The sequence below is a fragment of the Hydra vulgaris genome, chromosome 10 (assembly GCF_038396675.1).
Source record: "Hydra vulgaris chromosome 10, alternate assembly HydraT2T_AEP".
Taxonomy (NCBI): Eukaryota; Metazoa; Cnidaria; class Hydrozoa; order Anthoathecata; family Hydridae; genus Hydra; species Hydra vulgaris.
Genome location: NC_088929.1, coordinates 26,056,047 through 26,074,874, shown reverse-complemented (window position 1 = coordinate 26,074,874; position 18,828 = coordinate 26,056,047). Strand labels below are relative to the sequence as shown.

Below are 18,828 nucleotides of genomic sequence, written 5' to 3'. Positions count from 1 at the left end.
TACTTGTCAATTTATTTTTACAAATAATTGGTTATTTATAGTTGGTAATTATATATAGTTATATAATAATTGGTTATATAGCTTATATATTTTATATATAAGCTATTTATTGTTATATAGCTTTTATATTTATAGTTTTATGTTTAATATCCTTTGTAATTGCTATAAAAACGTTTAATAGCCTTTGTAATTGCTATAAAAACGTTTAATATCCTTTGTAATTGCTATAAAAACGTTTAATATCCTTTGTAATTGCTATAAAAACGTTTAATATCCTTTGTAATTGCTATAAAAACGTTTAATATCCTTTTTAATTGCTATAAAAACGTTTAAAATAACATTTTTTTTATTGGTAAATTTTTTATAGTCAGTGAACTTAAAGCTGTGAAATAGTATTCAATCATTGTTTATTCAAGCATCGCACTTAGATCAACTCACTTTTATTGTCTTGAATGTACATCAACTCGATTTTATTGCTTGGTATGTATTTTTTGAAGAAAAACCAGTGGAACTTTTTTCAGCAATTATTATAAAGTCACTTGGTAGCTGATATGCTTAATCTTGTCAAAATGACATTAGAAATGCATGGCATCAACATTTGATTGCTGTGAGCAGTTGTATGATAATGTATCACATATGTCTGGAGTCTAACTAGGTTGCAGGCCCGGTTTAAGTAGCTAAATCTACAAGTTGAATATTTTCCATGAACCGGTTATTGTTTGAGTCTGGTTGATATTGCAGCAGCTGAGTCTCGTGTGACAGGGGCGTTTTTCTTTGGCTTATATCAACAGCTATATAAATTTTTTTCTACTATAACGCATTGCTTGGAAGTCTTGAAATTAAAAATGGAATAAGGTGTAAACGTTAAAAAAAGTCTCTTATAGGCTAGATGATCTGCATGCACAGATGTGTGTTCTGCTTTTAAAAAGTGCAGTTTCAATAATATGACATAATTATTAGAACTATCAAAATTCTTTTTTAAAATTGCAATGCCGGATTCACCCGGACGCACGAGTGCAGGTGCGCCCAGAACAATTCATTGGCATTGTGAGAACTAGAGTCCAAGTAGGAGCCTCCAGTTTTTAAATATGTATGCCACAGCAGTTGTGGGTTTGTTGGGACTTCTATATCATTACTGCAAGGGCTTAAAAATGGATAAAGTGTTCAGCTTTTTAATACCTAAACTAGTATGACTGAGCGGGATAAGATGTTTCGCATGCTGATCTGTTTTTGCAGTTGGCTTTATGTTTCAGATGTAACAGATTATGTAAAAAATTTGTTTTTGTTGTTAAATTTCTGGCATCCAGTTTGTTCTTGTCATATTTATACTTTTACTTTTAACTTTTTATTGTAACATACATTTTTTTTTCAAATCGATAAAAAGACTGCTTATGCTATGAGCATAACTCATAACTCATATTACGTTATAGGTTTAAAATTAAAAACTTTTGCTGCATAAGTAACTTTTTAATAAAAAACTAAAACAAATAACAATTATTTTTTCGATTTAGTTCAGTTTTTCAATAAGTCTATCTAACGCAAAGTTACTGGATTTCTATAAAAAAAAAGAAATTCCGGATCAAAATGTTACAAAATATACTTGTCAAAATGTTAAAAAATATACTCAAGGTACTGTTCGCTGAGCTATTTTTCTTTCAAGTTAAAAAATGGTGAAATTCAAAAGAGGTTTATTTATTCACCATCCTATGAAAAAATATTTTGTTTCTTCTGCTGCATTTGCAAGATTCAGATAATAATTTCAGAACTGAATTCGATGACTGCATTCTATACAGAGGCATTAACAGAGCAAACAGCTCACAGATTCAGTTTAGTGCTGTTTTATAAAAATCACAGCAAAAAAAAAACTTATTGCTTATTAGAAACAGCAGTTGAAAAGATGATAAACGTTACTCAAGGGATGTTGTGAGAAGAGTTGTTGAAGTTTTTGTGCGGTTGAGGTCTCAGAGATGACTCATCAGAAATAGACGCCTACAGTACTGGAAACTTAATCAAGGCTTTCAAGTTTTTTTCAAAACTTAACCCATTCCTTGCTAAACACTAAGAAATCTGGAAACACCAGACCAAATAAAATGTTTCATACATTTTATTGACAATTTATGAGTAAATCGTCTTCTTAACGGCAAAAAATATTATGCAATCCATTGGTAGCGAAGCCTCCTAAGTTAAATACTTTTCACTGATTGTTAGCTCATAACCTGACACTTCACACTTTGACTCACTTGCAATAATTATTGAATATGTGCGTGAGGAAGCTGCTGTGGAAGAAAGATTTATTGGGCTTGAGTCTTCTTGTAGACATAATGGAAAGGCTATGAAAGATGCAGTCAAGAATAGATTAAAAGAGCTGAAACATGAACGGTGCTCGTGGTCCCAGTAAAACGAGCTTAGCTTAAACATTAAAGATACTTGCGGTGAGTCATATGACAATGCATCTAACAGGTCTACAAAATACAACAACCTGCAAGCACAAATGAAAAATGAGAACCCAAACATTGCTCTTATTTCTCTTATTTACATTCTTAAAATTTAGTTAAATGCTGTTGACAGCTGTGAGACAGTATTTGGTTTTCTTAGGTTTCTTCAATGTCTGTATAATTTCTGTACTTCTGTACTTACAGATAGCAGATAATTTGTTTTGGTATTCTAATTGTTGCAGTAAAAGGCAGAAAAGTCACCATCAAAAACCTGAGTCGGAGAAAATGGTCAGCAGGAGTTATTTCTATTCAAATTTTACATTCAAATTAGAGTCATATTCTTGAGACCCTAGATTCAATTGTTCTGGATAAAGATAAAAAACGTCAGACACAAAATAAAGTCACTACACTTTTAAAGAAAATGAAAATTTTGTATATTGCTTTTATAAAGTAGCTTTGGTACAAAATCATGTTACAATTTTAATTAGAATTAAACACTTATTCCCTATCATAAACAAGTTTAAAATGTGCTAAAAACAAAAGTTTTCTACTTTAAGTTTGCAGAGAGAAAGTTTGGTTTTCTAATTAGTTTTCTGACCATGACTGTTTCATTACATAATAAAAATGTCCAGTTTTCCGAGTTCATGGCAAATGAGATGAATAAATCAAATCTTAGGATGTTTACAGAACTCTGTTACAAAATATAAATTTTGAAGATGAAGAAATCTGCTTGCCAGAAACAAAAAAAAAATTTTTTAATAAAAGTCTGGGTTTTAAGAGCTTCGTTTCCACTTTGATTGAAATTGGAACTGGTGAAACCATAAAACCAAGTTATCTGGATTTACTTCTGTTTATTTGATCAAAGAAATTTGAATCCATATTCCCCCAAATCAATGTTGATCTAAGGATGTAAAAATAAAAATTTATTTCACTATTTTGTAAAATTATTCCAAGTTTCACCAGGTAACTCGTTAACACCTTCGATTTTTTAGATTGTTTCTTCGTGATCGATTTTCGAGGTCAATCAATTTATTATTTATATTTTTATTCGTACTTGTATCTTTGATCATTTCAACACGTTTCTGTTCGTAGTGATATTTTATTTTATTTTCTGTTCGTTTTTTTATTTCTGCAATCTTTACCTCATCATCTCTTTTTGGAAGTTTAAACTTTCTTTAAATCCTTTTAAATCTTTCTCGATATTGTATTCTTTTGTTCTGTTTGTGGTTAAGTCATATTCCAATTTATGCAATCTTTCAATTATAATTTATATATTTGCACTTATAATCTTTAAATTTGTTTCCTGCACTTTAAGAAGTCTCTCAGTCTCCTTTAAGATAAGGTTTTCTGTTCATCCAACATTTAAAAAATTATTTCTTCGTTATTTTTATTTATTACATCCATAATAAATTATATATACTTATATTTGAAATTAAAAATACAAAGTCGTTTTACCAAGATAAATAAAATTTTAAAAACTTTTTATTCCTCCCCCCCCTCCTTACTCTTAGAAAATCTCTTCGAGACGGCCCATATTGTACTCATGCTGTACACTCAAAAGTTGACATTGAAAAAAGTTTTACAACACAATGACTTTCTTATAATTTCGGAATAAAATTACGTCTAAAAGCTAGTGATCTTTTATTAAGAAACTTATAATTGCTTTTAAGATAATAATAATAAGATAATTGCTTTTTTAACATTATTATGGTTTATTTTGTACCAGTTTTATTATTAAATTATTTTGCGTCTGAAAACGATCAAGTCTATTTACATCCTGGGGCCGTATTCTCATCTCTCCGTTAAGCTTAAAGGAGCGTTAGTCAAAAAAAATTTTTAAATTACATTTATAAAAAATTTATTTAAAATTATCCTTTTTAAGCATAAATGTTTTATTTTGGTATAAGTTTTATTTTAACAAATTTATATAAATTTTTGTCATTTCTTTACTTAGAAATATTGTAATGAAATTTCAGACAAAAGCTCCGTTAAGCTTAATTGAGAGATGAGAATACGGCCCCTAAATACAACGAAAAAGTATAGAAATTAAGCTACGTTTATTAAGTCATGTTATTAAATTGACGTAAAAAAATATTAATAATAAAAATGTTAAAAAAAAATTAAAAAAAAAAAGTTTATGCATATGTATATACAATGGGTATATACAAGATTATATCTAAATTTGTAACAACGGGATTGGATGATAAGAACTTGTCTTCTGCCTGCTCCATTCGGAATTTTTCAAAACTTTATATTGTTATGTTGTAAAACATTGTAAAGATTATTTCAAAGGAAGAAATAAATAAAATAAATAAAAATAAATTAATAAATAAGGGACCGAATGAAACAGTTTGGGATGACAATAGTTCGATTTTCCGGCGTTCGACTTACCGGGATCTAACTGTAGCTGCGGAATCGAGGTTCTACCATTTTGGGTTGGTTGTCAAAATATTTTGTCAGACATTGTTTGTAACAAATGTAATCGAGCATCAGAGAGAATAAAAAACTTGGCGTTTTACAGTGGCATAACCGAGGTCGAGCTGTTATTGTCCCTCTTTTTACGTAGGAAAGCGCAGTGCAAAATCAATTAAATTTAAGATTTTTACTTTATTCTTCAGTTCAAATCCCGTGAGAGGGGACCCTATAAGTGGTAATAGCTGTCCCCCTTTTATGAGAAATATAAAAAAATTAGAAAAAAGTTTTTGAGAAAAAACGCGTGTTTTTTGTTTGCTTGTAGTTTTTTTTGTTTGTTTGTTTTTTACACGAATGCTTTGATATTCCGCAAATAGATTTTTTAATAGAGTTTTTAATTTTCAAAATAAAGAAAAAAAAAATACAGTAAAAAGAAAAAAAAACCACCCCAAAAAAGGTTACATCTCCTCACCCCAAAGAAAATTGTAACTAACAAGGTTTTTATTTCTGGCTACACGGCTTATACTTTTTTTTAATTTGTCTTTTAAAAGGTTTCTAAAAAGTTGGTATATAGAAATTTTCTTCATTTATTTGTAACGAAATTTCGAATTTTTTCGTTCTTTTTTAAAAAGGAAATATTTAGCGTAATTTTTTTTTTTTAAACGTCTAAATATCATCAAATTCAAAAATGGCTAGAGTTGTATCACATGGTAATAATAGAACTCCAGCTGTTTATCAACTTGAGGAAAATGGAGAACATTGGATGCTTGGATCTGAAGTTGGTTCTGCAATGCAGTTTTACAAAGGAGCCTTATATAAAAGATTTCCTTCGCTATACCGACGTGTTTTAACGTTAGAAGAACGACAAATATTATGCAATTTAAACGTAGATATGCGAACATTGACGAATTTAGGAACTATGGTTGTAAAGGCGTCAGAAGCAAGAAAAGTATTAAGTGGTGATGGAGACATTTATAGACAAAAAAATACTCAAGTTGCAAAAGAAAACAACAAAAATAAGATTGCAATAAACATAGCGTTCTGTCGTCAAAAAACAAATATAAAAGATCAAGAAAATTGTACATATATTCCTACGGCTTGTGGAAAAGAACTCAAAGGTATTACTTCTAAACTTAATATTAAATCAGTGTTCGCAAAAGTAAAAAACAATTGTATAGACTCGACGAATGTAGAAGTGAGATATTTAGAACCCGAATTTGTAAGTGTGACGACTCTTCCGACTTTGTACGAAAAAAAAAAAAGTCGATCAAGAGAATTTTTAAAGCAATCATTTAAAGTCAAGTAAGTATGAAATCTGGATCATTATTTGATATTACTATTTTGAGTTAACTGCTTTTAAGTTAGACTTTCTTTTATTTATCGTTACTTCATTAATATTTTTTACGTGTTGGTCTATATTTTGGCTAATCGAGTCATAAGTTCCGATAAGCGAGTTACTAACAAAAAGAAAGGCCATAATGAAATAATTGTCCAAAATCAATGAATATGTTGTATCAAAAATTTATTTTCATAAAATAATGTTAAATTTAAATTATAAATTTTTCAAAAAAAGTGGATGATTTTTTTTGTAAGCTTGGTATGAAATTATTGTTCTGGTTTTAAACACTGTGAAAAAGAATGCCATTACAAACCTTTGGAGAAAAACCAAAGTCTTTTCAATTAAATGACAATAGTGATGAGTTATTTATGATTGGAAGTGAAGTTGGAAGCTACTTGCATATGATGAGAGGCTCAGTTTACAAGCGTTATCCTTGTTTATGGAAACGGCTTGCAACATCTGATGAGCGTAAAAAAATGTCAAAGTATGCAATGCATCAACTTCCAGCTCATGTAATGATAGTAAAAGCTGCTGAGGTTGAAGAACTTATAGAAGGAAAAGAAAGTAAATACAAAAATGAAGGGGGTTCAACTGTTGCAAAAGATTCTCCGCAATTACTTCCTAAACCACGACAGAGAGGAAAGCCTGATATTTGGGTACCAAATATTTTACCAAATAACTCACATCATTTAGATGCTGTGCCTGCTGGTACTCCAATCAGCAGACATAGGGTTGGTTCTAAAAGAGTCAAGACATTCCCAACTTGGTACCTATATATATTTATGTAGTCTGTTCCTGTTTAAAAATGTCTTTGATGTAAAAAATAGGGATAAGATTTTGTAGACTATATTTTCAAATCCATTCAAATTCCATGAAATAACTATTATTATAAATACTATTTCAGTTATGATGATCATGACATGGCAGCAATTCATGATGCAGCGAATGAAGTTGAAGAGCTTATTCCTATTCGCTTAGATATTGAGCTTGATGGACAAAAACTGAGAGATACTTTTACTTGGAATAAAAATGGTTTCTATTAGTTTAAATTAATTTGTTTTACTTTCTCATTTATTTCATTTCATTTACACACTTGTCCATGCACACCTATTTTTTATTCACATCAATATTACTGTTTTTATTTTTTAGAAAAACTAATTTCACCAGAATCATTTGCAGAAGTGTTATGTGATGATTTGGATCTACCTACATTAGTATTTGTACCAGCTATTGTGCAAGCAATGCATACACAAATTCGGCAATATAATGCACAGCCAGAAATTTTAAGTGAAATGTCGGATCAACGTGTTATAATTAAGGTAGTACAGTACATTATAATGCACACAAAAAAATGATTCTTTATATGTAAATTGTGATTTGTTATTTGTAATTTGATGATATATATGTGTAGTTAAATTTGCATGTGGGCAATGTTTCTCTGCAAGACCAGTTTGAGTGGGACATTTCTGAAAAGCTAAATAATCCAGAACAATTTGCCTTATCTCTTTGCACAGAGTTAGGTCTTGGTGGTGAGTTTGTGACAGCTATTGCTTACAGTATACGTGGTCAGTTAAATTGGAACAGGAAAACTTATGCATTTAGCGAAAATCCACTGCCTGTAGTTGAAAATGCAGTACGCACTGGAATGGATATTGATAAGTGGTGCCCATATTTAGAAACTCTTACAGATGCTGAGATGGAAAAGAAATTAAGAGATCAAGACAGAAATACAAGGTAAAAATAAATATTTTTCGAATTAGTTTTTATGTTGTCTTTTTGTTATTGACCTATTTTAACCTTACTTTAGGCGGATGCGTCGGCTTGCCAATACAATACCTTATTCTATGCAAATTTAATTGGTTAAAAAAGGTGTATCAAAAATGTTGAAGAATGGTCTTGTCTGGGTAGTTTTTTAAAACTGATTCTTAGATTGAGGTATGCCCAAGTAAAAATACATATGCTGTGCACAAACATTGTAAAAAGTATGATGGTTTAAGAATCAAGTCAAGCAGTATTATCGTAATTATTTAGCAATCATGAAAAAACTACATTTAAAGATTGTGTAATCATTAGAAGTTGTTAAAAACTTTAAAAAAAGATTTTTCATTGATTCTACTTTTTTTAAAAGCTTAAGTTTTATTTAATTTCATATATCAATATTCAATATTAAAAATATTATCAATCAGATTCATTTACTATTATCAATGAGATCTATATTATGTGGTGTTGCTTTTTTCATGTCGAGGATTATTATTACTCTATTGCAACATGTAAACTCACTTTTAGTTAGTCAATCAGAGAGGGCTTTTATAAAGTACGTTCTATAACAATTGAGGAGGAGGAAGGGGGAGCGGGGTAGAAGAGTTAACCAAAAGTGTCAAAGTACATAGGGAAAAGACACATACAATTACCTTAATATTTTCAAAAAATACGCTATTTTTAAGTAAAAATCATTAAACATAACAAGTAATAAAAATAACGTGTGGTAATCTTATTTTAAAATCTTTTACTTAAATCTTTTACTAATTCGTAAATATTAAAATTGTTTCAAAATTTAATATTAACTTTTTAAAAACAATTTTCACTGCGAGTGTATAATAATTTAAATACATTAAGTTAACATAAGTAAATTTGAAAAATCGATTAAAGAAGCCTTGTAAATTCAATACCAAAAAGCTGGCCTACAAGATCCATTTGCTGAATAGCTCAATGGAATCCGTCATTACAAAAAAGGACACAAGTGTTAATTTGTCAATTAAAACTTTTCAAGGTCAACTAATGAATTTTTAAAATAAACAACTCTTTGTAACACATACAAGTCCATAGAATATCAGAAGTGTTGGTAAAATTTTTATTTCTTGATATTCATTGTTTTTTGTCGAATTACCGTGATGTGACGTAAGAGAGTCCTAGTTTTCGATATCTCAATTTATAAGAGCGAATTAATACTAATAAATAATGAATTCGAATTCTTGATTTTTGATAATACTGTAGAATAATAAATAAATTTTCAGTTTTACCTTATTTTAGGCGTGAATACTTTCAAAAAAGTCTTAATTTATGCTGTAATGTAGTTCGAGGTGATGACAAAACAAAAATACTATGATTTTGTTTGGAATAAAAGAAAGTCCTAATAAGTAAAAAAGAAAGTCCTAATGTTTAGTATTATATATTTCTTGAATATTAAAATGACTAATACACTAAAGACATTTTTCTGACAGATTTACTAATTCTACACATAATATAAAATTGAAATTCCTTTCCATTATTCTACGTATAATTTTACTAAGTTTTAGACTTTTTAGCTGCTTTCTCTTTGAGATCCCTTTGAATTTCATTTTCTTGTACACTTAACGGAACTTGTAAGATCCAAATTTTCTAGTAAAAAAGGACACAAACCGCAGTATTTAAATCCATTTGGTATTAATGTTGGATTGTCCTGTGTTTTAACAATTGCCTTTTTGGTAGAGCAACTCTAAGGGGTGCATTCTCCATTCAGTGACTATGTCGGTCCAAATATTTTTTGCAACTTCAAAGTAAACTCGGTCCAATGGTGGGGCAAAATGGGTGCAATTAGGTGGCAAACAAATGATGACAATACCATTTTCTCTGCAAAATTGTCCCAAATCTAAGGTCAAATGTGATTTGTGGCCTTCTAAAAAAAGATTTATTAGCAATAGGACATTATTTTTCTTTAAAAATTTAATGAAAGGTCTAGATATATAATCGTAAAATGTTTGGGACATCTGGTAACCTTTGGCTGATTTACCCATAACCCAATTTTTAGGAAAGTTAACTGCAATTTCTGGTGGAATTCACCGTTCATATGGATACAAAACCAATGGTGGCGCAAATAAATTACTAGCATTTACTGTTATCATAATTGAGAAACTTTCTTTATCACTATTTGCAGTGATGTTATACAATCGTTTGTTTTTTTGTCCAATTGCATTTTTAATAGATGGGCACATATTAAAAGATAACTCATCAAGGTTCCAAATTCGATTAGGATCCTTAAACACAGACAACAAATCATTTTTATTCATATACTCTGTTATTTTTTGGAACCACGTTCTAATATCTTGTTTGGAAACTAGTGTTCTGTGTTTTGGAAGTGTCTGAACCTTTCGAATCGAAAGTGTTGAATGTCTCTTGAAAAAATTGCGTGCCCAACGAGTACCAATTACTTTTTGGTCAAGACTCATTTTATGTGCTAAAACAGATGCACCCTTAAGAAGAAATTTCTTTGTGACTGGCATATCAACATTGGCCATACCAATTAGCCAATTTTTAATTAAAAAAAAAAAAGAAAAAAGAAATTCACATCAAATTTTTCGTAAAAATATTGGTTTTTACGTGTAAACCGATCGCTTTAACATGCAAATTCCAATCTTACCACGTTCGTGTGCCATTATTAATCAAAATAGTTTTTTAACAACAAGATTTTTACAATAAAAAATCTAACTCTTCACCATACAATTTTTGACGCAACGTTCAATATGGCACCAGATTATATTGACTATTTACATCTCAGGTCACATCACGGTAGTTAGCTATGCAAAAAACTTCGAATCAAAATTTTGATATTCTATTATTGAATATTGAATATATTTTTCTAGTTTTTTCAAATTTAAAAGCTGGAAATCGTTTTTTGCAAACTCTCATTATTTGACATAAGTATAAACATATAAATATTTGGAGTTAGCTCCATTTCTGGAAGTTAGCTATCTCAAAGATCAAAAAATGCTGGATCCGCCACTGATCAGATGATCTTGTCATCAAGAACCGCTTACAATCGTTACGTGTTAAAACAATTTTATAATGCGTATAAAATAAATAAGGCAGTCAAATAAAGTTTATAAAACGAGAGTTGGAAGTAAAAATTAACGTTTTATATAAATACTTAAAATATAAGACTTGATAGGTATAAAATGTATGAATTAAATTAACATGATACTCAATAACAAAATTAATAAAACAAAATTTAAATATACAAGTATATAGTCAAATAAATATTTTTTATATAAGAATTTGTAAATGCATTATAAATAAATCAAAACAACTAAATTTAAAAATATATAAGTATGTTTTCAATAGAGAGAATGATATTTTTTAATTTCCTTTTAAATGCGATAAAGTTTCAGTCGTCAGAAAAATTAAAATGTTTCAAAACTATATTGTTCCATAAAAACGCTCCTCAAAAAGAAATAGAAAACTTGCCTTAATTGGTTTTGAAAACTGGTTGAAGAAGGAAATTATCATTTCTTAAATTATATATATATATATATATATATATATATATATATATATATATATATATATATATATATATATTTTTTTTTTTTTTTTTTTTTTTTTAAGGAATATAAATTGTGAAAAGAAACCGGAGCTGTACTAGTTTTATATTTAAACATAAAACACACTACATTAAAAATATTTAATTAAAATATGTTTAAAATATTTATTTCAATAAAAAGAGGCTTTGCATGTGAAAAATGGTCTTTAAAATTAATAAGACGTGCAGCATGTTTCTGTTGGCGATGAAGAGGTTCTAATTTACTTTTATTAACACTACCCCAAGCCGCATTCGCATAGTTTATGTGGCAATGAATGTGTGGTATAGTTGAGTTAAAATATGTTTGTTTAACATGCTTTTTGCTTTATATAATATACCTATACTTTTCGAAATGTTGCAGGTAATGTTTTCGATATGTTTTTTCCATGTGAGATTTTCATCAATTGAAACCCCTAAAAAGTTTGTAAATGTTGCTCACTTAATTAGAACGCCATCAATAAGAAGAGGAGGAAGCTCGGTTGGAAGTAGACATTTTTTAAAGTTAGAATGAAAAAGAGACCATTTTGTTTTTTCAATATTCAGAGAAAGTTTGTTTGATTTAAACCATTGAGAAACTTTCATTAATTCATTGTCCATACAAGAAAATAGTGTCGTTATGTCGCTATGAGATTTAAAAAAATAATAAAAAAATTGTATCATCAGCAAACATAATTGTCATCAAATTGGATGCTTCATAGAGGTAAATGAGAAAAAGAAGAGGTCCTAGTACAGATCCTTGAGGAACTCCGCAAGTTATTTCTAATAATTGAGATCGCGATGATTGGTCAAAATGAACAAATTGCTTTCTATTGAGTAAATAACTTTTTATTAGCTTAAGAAAAATTCCTGTGATTCCATAATATTTAAGTTTTTTGAAAAGGATTTTATGGTCAGTTATATCAAACGCTTTTGATAAGTCAACAAAAATGCCTAGAGTAAATTTGGTCTTTTTAAATGAATCTGTAATATATTGAGTTATTTTTAGTATTGCGTGCTCAGTAGAGTTTTTTTTCTTAAACCCATATTGATTTTTATATAATATATTATTTTGAGATAGATGTTGGAAAATTTTGTTATAAAGAATTCTCTCTAAAATTTTAGAAAAAACAGAGAGAACAGAGGTAGGACGGTAATTACTGACATTTAACAACTCTCCTCCTTTAAATATTGGTGTAACTTGCTATTTTCAACTGATCATGAAATATTCCTTGATCAGTTAAACATTTAAATACTTTATATAGAACATTTTTTATGGTTTCATATGAGTTAATTATTAATTTAATATTATTAATTTTTTTTGTTTCGGTTTGAATATTTTTAGCTAAATTTTTTCCAACTGAAATAAAAAATGTGTCCATTTTATCAGCTATCACTCTCGGATCATAAAAAATTTCATCATTAATTTTGATGGCATTTGGTAAAGAGTCTGTTTTAGATTTCTTACTGCCTAATTTCTCTTAAAAGTTCCCATGTGTGTTTTGAATTTTGTTTATGTTTTTCTAATAAATTTATGTAATAATTTTTTTTTAACATTTTTCTTTGGACTTCAAATTTTTTAACTTAAGTCTTGTAAATTTTTCGAATGATTTTGTTTTTAAATATTTGATATACAATTTTTGCTTGTTTTTAGAACATTTTTTGAAATCTTTCGTAATCCATGGCGACGTTATATCTTTCTTTTTTTTTTAATATTTTATATTTCGGAAAATTAATATCATATTCTTCAAAATATGTTTTTAAAAACGAATTATAGAATAAATTAGCGTCATCAGAATCAATAATGTGATTCCAATGAAGTAAAGATAATTGTTGCTTGAATGCGATACACTTTGTTTCTGTAAAAAATCGTTTAACAAGAAGTTTATTTTGATGGAGCGGTTTTAAGTTTTCTACGTTTATAGAAAAAAAAAATTGGAAAGTGATCTGAGACGTCACATTTTATTATGCTTTTTTTATATAAAAAAATAATAATTAAAAGTGACGTCTCAGTTAAACAAAGCTGTAGTAATTATATTGTCTAATAATGAGGCTGATGATGATGTAATTCTAGTAGGTTTGTTTATTAACGGTATTGCTTTATTTTTAAAAATATCATTATAAAATTTTTTAATGTTGTTGTTAGCGTGGTAATCGTAGCAATTTAAATTAAAATCACCAATTATGTAGTTGAATTTCTTTTCATGTATACCTTTTTTAATCATATCATTTTGCAAAAATTCATTAAAATTTTCTATTACGCCAGATGGTGAGCGATAACAACAACTTAAAATTATATTTTTAGAATTTTGGGTTATAATTTCAATAGTCACAGCCTCAAAATTTCAATAGTCAATATATATATATATATATATATATATATATATATATATATATATATATATATATATATATATATATATATATATATATATATATATATATATAATATATGTATAATATATATATAATATATATATATATATATATATATATATATATATATATATATATATATATATATATATATATATATATATATATATATATATATATGCACACACACACACACACAACACACACACACACACACACAAACACACACACAAACACACACACACACACACAAATATATATATATTATTTATTTTTATTATTTATATTGTTTATATATTTTACTGTTACATCCAGTATTAGGAATTAGCTAAATTATTAATATTAATAAATTAAAAAGTATCAGATATACCAGGTTATAATAATATAGGTTATTATAACCAGATATATAAGATATATCAGTTTATATAAAATATATCAGGTTATAATAACCTATATTATAATAACCTGGTATATCTGATACTTTTTAATTTATTAATATTAATAATTTAGCTAATTCCTAATACTGGATGTAACAGTAAAATATATAAACAATATAAATGATACAAATCATAAACAATATATATATATATATATATATATATATATATATATATATATATATATATATATATATATATATTGTTTATGTAATTGTATTATTTATATTGTTTATATATTTTACTGTTACATCCAGTATTAGGAATTAGCTAAATTATTAATATTAATAAATTAAAAAGTATCAGATATACCAGGTTATAATAATATAGGTTATGTTAATCTGATATATAAGATATATCAGGTTATAATAATTTGATTCAAGTTATTCGATTATTATAAACCTTGATGTTTGGGTTAAGGTTATCTAAGTAAAGCCATGATCCAAGGTACTACAAGCGTTGTTATTGCAAAGCTGCTCTGTTGTATGGGTTTATTAAAAAAATTTGTGCTGGCCAATATCAAAAAGAATGTATAATCAACAAATTTTTTGGTGATGATGATATATTCATTTTATTTCTGAAAATCCTTTTGCATTTTAATTATATCTCAATTTAAAAAAAAAAATTTTATTCGTAATATTTAATATATTTTATTAGAAACCTTCTTAATATGCTTTTTATTTATTTTGAATAAATTAAGGTTTAGATGTATAAAATAGTTCTAATGGTGTAAGGTTAAGTTACTATTGGTTTAAATCATTCTATTAGTTTAAGATTAATTATTTAATTTATTAGCTTACGGGTAATTATTTAATCCACACATTTCTAAAGCTAGGATCTCAAAAGCTATGTTGAACAGCCTAGTTTTTACAGCGTGTATAGATTCATGAATTAGAATTTACAAATTGAATGAAACATGTATGATAAATTGATAGGACAGTAGTAATTTTTTGTTTTTTAGGTATTGGCAGGCTGCACTTGACAACTTACCTTCCTGCAATGAGGTTAAAACACCCTCCAACTACAAGCCAATATAAAATATTTTTCATAATAGCATGTTCTAAGAAGAATTTCTTTAAATTATTTTTGGAGAATGTTTAACGCGCTAACTGGCAATCGGGAGATTTTTGAACAAAATTTAACGCTGTGTCCTAAATAGTGGCTATGCAACTCTTTCTGTTATCTCTTAATGAGGGTACAGCTCTAAAACTTAGTTTAACAGTTATGAGACCATTATTCTCATTTGTATTATACACCACTAAAGGTACGTCGGAAACTATTGAACAAAAAAAAGATGCTTATTAAAAAAAACAACCTTTTTTTACAATATAAAAATATGTCTCAATCTACTTGGATAATGTACATTAAACAAAAATATCAAATCACTAAAGTAATAAGAAACGTAACCTACTGAGTATATACTATTTATCACAGTTACATTACTTTTATAAATTAATAAAATAATTTACAAACCGTTATAAATACATTTGTTAATAAAAGCGAGATGCATTAAAAAAAGAAACGCAAGTTTAAATATTTTATTAGTAACTATAATCAGAGAAAACAAGAAAAAACCGAATATAAAAAAAACGAAATCATAAAAAATAGACCCCCCAAAAATATAATATTATTTATGAAACTACAAAGTACACAAGTAAAGAAAATATGAAAACAAATCAAAAACACGCAAAACAAAAATTAAAAATCTGAAGAAAAAAACTTTGACTATTTGAAAGATGAAGCTTCTTGAACTTTCATATTTTTATTTTAGTCTTTTTGTCAACAGAACAAGTAACACACACATAAAGTTAAACACAAAGAATCTGATGCTGCCATTTTGATTGTTTGGTCCAATAAGAATAGGAATATATATTTTTTCATGCTTTATATTAAGGGCCGTATGTAACGACAGAATACAGCTATACTGAAATTCTGAAAACATTTTACATTTTACAACGCTATACTAAATACCCAACATAATTATCTTCAGCTTCGTCAATGTATTCGTTTTCACTATGATATGGCTTTGAACTTGCAATAGAAGACGGAGGAGACGAATGACTACTAGTAACATAGTTAGGTAAAGGTGGAGGTGGTTCGCCATACTTAAATAAAATAAATTAATTAATCAGCTATTTTTGATCGAATAATTAAATTATAGTAATACTTTAAAAAACTTATTGCTGAAAAACAAAAAAATTAAAAGACTAAACGTATTATAAATTGCTTTAATATTTTTATTATTTACTAATATTAAAGCAGAACTTTCAATAACTGGATATTAAACGTAAATAATTATAAAATTACTGAGATTTTAAAAATTTATTGCGTTTAAACTAAAGTTAAAACGCACTAAATTTTTTTGCATTAATATTATTATATTATATTATATTATTAATATTATTATATATTATCTTGGAACCAGTCGACCACTTTTCCGTTTATTTAACAATAGGAACTGAGTCAAAAATTTTTGACTGTTCTCATGGTAATTACGTGCTCATGATTAATTTCATAGATAATCATGTTTTCGTTGCTAATCTCACTTAGGGTATTCACAGATTTGTTAAAACAGCTAAATTTAGGAAACCATATTTATGAAAGCTAAATCAGGAGTCAAAGAGTAACTTATCAAGTCTAGTAGGTTTGTTTTCATTAAACTCACTATTGATGCAAACATTTATATCATTTGGTATCTCTGTTAACACTTCTGATACAAATATGTTCACCCAATAAATTAAAAAAAATTCCATTATTCTCAGATTAATAAACCAAAGATTTTATCTCAGAAGTTATGTTCTAAACACTTTTGGAAAACCTTTAACAGTATCTTTCAGAAAGGCAAGTCCAACATTCCACCTATCAAACATAGTTCTGATATATATATATATATATATATATATATATATATATATATATATATATATATATATATATATATATATATATATATATATATATATATATATATATATATATATTCACATCCCCAAGGCTTCAGAGCTTCATTAGGAGTCAAGAAGGCTATTCATTTTTTGATTTTATAAATTTTTGTTTTATTTCATTTGCAACTCTTTCAACCCTAAAATCCAAAACACAAGCTTTGTTAAACATGATCTTTGTTAGCTAAACACGATCCTTGTTAGTTGAAAATTATCATTGTTAGTTAAACATGATCACTGCACAGAAAAATAGGTTGAGCAAGGTACTTCCAGAGATTTAGGGTGAATTTAAACCACTTGATTGTGAGCCACATGTTCTACAACTAGTCTATTACCGTGTTTTTTATCTCATTACCTCTCTGTAGTGATTTCAATTTGCGTCATTAAATTAGCTTTGCTACTTAATAACAAAGTCACACATTGCATTTTTATTGTTATGCTTTTTATAACGATCATTAATGACATTGATGACACGAGTCACAAGTTGTAATTTTAAATGCAATATATAGTAAACAATTTTTGTAACGAGACAAAATTGTTTATAAGTAATAAACATTAAAAACAAAATAACTTTTAAATGTGTTTAAACAAGCTAACCGGGCGTTTTTATTACCTCTGCAGTATGAAGATGGACAGCCAAAACGATTTATTCAACAGATGACCTCTTTCTTTGTAATAAACAATATAGCTGCATTCCAACACGTGGCTTTCTTGCTTGCTGTTCTGCCATTGAAAACTTACAAGACCATGGAATAATTAACAGCACCAAAAGTTCCAGAAAACACCTTGTACAAAAACTGGTGATAAAATCAAGAACATTAGAAATAAGAAAATCATCATTGATTTCACGATATGGATTTGGTAAAACTTATTGTGGCAATTAAGAACCCATACAAATATTCTCACATCAAGTGATTCAAGCAGTCCAATATTGCAAGTTCTTGCCATCAGAGAAAAAGCTAACTTTGTGAACAATTCATTATTGGAATCAATAATAATGCTACTTTGTGTAGCATTCTTTGGGAAGAAGATGTGTTGAGGTTAGATGACTATGTCAAGGCTGCAAGAAAGACAAGTGATGTTACAACTGTAAATTATTGACTCACTTTGCACATGAATGTACTTCTTCATGTTAAGAACGCTTGCGGAAACATGCTGTGAAAGACTGGTACAAATGTCAACAAAACAAAGAAAATTTAAATGAGACGAGTTTTGCATTTGGTATTTGTCCTGAAATAATATTATCTACTATAAAAGAACTAGTCTATGAAGCAATATTATCTACGATCGACTTGATAAAGGAAGAAAAGCTAAAGCAATTGCAGATAATGGTTGCTCTCAATCAACCATTACCAAAAAGTTACTACCATCTGACTAAAAAGTGATTCCTGTAGTAGATGTTGCAACAAGAAGTGGATTAATTCAGCGTAAAGAAGTAAGTGCTAAAACAAACCACTCAACAAATAGGTGCATATGTTGGTTTTAAGTGTGCATGAAGTAATGAATAGATATGATATGATGGGTTAATAAAGACAGGATAGACTAAAAATTGGAAATAAAGTTTGAGTGAAACATT

The 18,828-nt window shown here is 27.7% G+C and overlaps 2 protein-coding genes across 6 annotated transcripts in view; one reads left to right on the top strand and one right to left on the bottom strand.

The window, feature by feature from the left end:
* Positions 1–5,511: 5,511 nt before the first annotated feature.
* LOC100209593 (SWI/SNF-related matrix-associated actin-dependent regulator of chromatin subfamily B member 1) lies at positions 5,512–8,296 on the top strand. 2 transcript variants are annotated; one of them, XM_065807634.1, is made up of 5 exons: positions 5,512–6,952; positions 7,091–7,218; positions 7,336–7,505; positions 7,598–7,920; positions 7,994–8,296. In XM_065807634.1, exons 1-5 carry the CDS (start codon positions 6,486–6,488, stop codon positions 8,040–8,042), a joined length of 1,137 nt encoding a protein of 378 aa, XP_065663706.1. In that variant the 5' UTR covers positions 5,512–6,485; the 3' UTR covers positions 8,043–8,296. The 2 variants fall into 2 exon arrangements, with proteins under 2 accessions (XP_065663706.1, XP_065663705.1); XM_065807633.1 differs by having other exon boundaries at positions 5,513–6,149.
* Positions 8,297–15,611: 7,315 nt separating this feature from the next.
* LOC101241489 (hemicentin-1) overlaps positions 15,612–18,828 on the bottom strand; it is a 46,147-nt gene continuing 42,930 nt past the window's right edge. For all 4 annotated transcript variants that reach the window (XM_065807629.1, XM_065807631.1, XM_065807630.1 and 1 more), the window contains one exon: positions 15,612–16,415. In XM_065807629.1, the coding sequence (XP_065663701.1) occupies positions 16,269–16,415 (147 nt within the window). In that variant the 3' untranslated portion in view covers positions 15,612–16,268. The remainder of the gene's footprint in view (positions 16,416–18,828) is intronic.

Bases quoted from the DNA above. Each gene is read 5' to 3' on its own strand.
- LOC100209593 (XM_065807633.1), top strand. From the start codon at position 5,536: ATGGCTAGAGTTGTATCACATGGTAATAATAGAACTCCAGCTGTTTAT. The intron at 6,150-7,090 runs GTAAGTATGAAA...ATACTATTTCAG, and splicing joins AAGCAATCATTTAAAGTCAA to TTATGATGATCATGACATGG. The intron at 7,921-7,993 runs GTAAAAATAAAT...ACCTTACTTTAG, and splicing joins GATCAAGACAGAAATACAAG to GCGGATGCGTCGGCTTGCCA.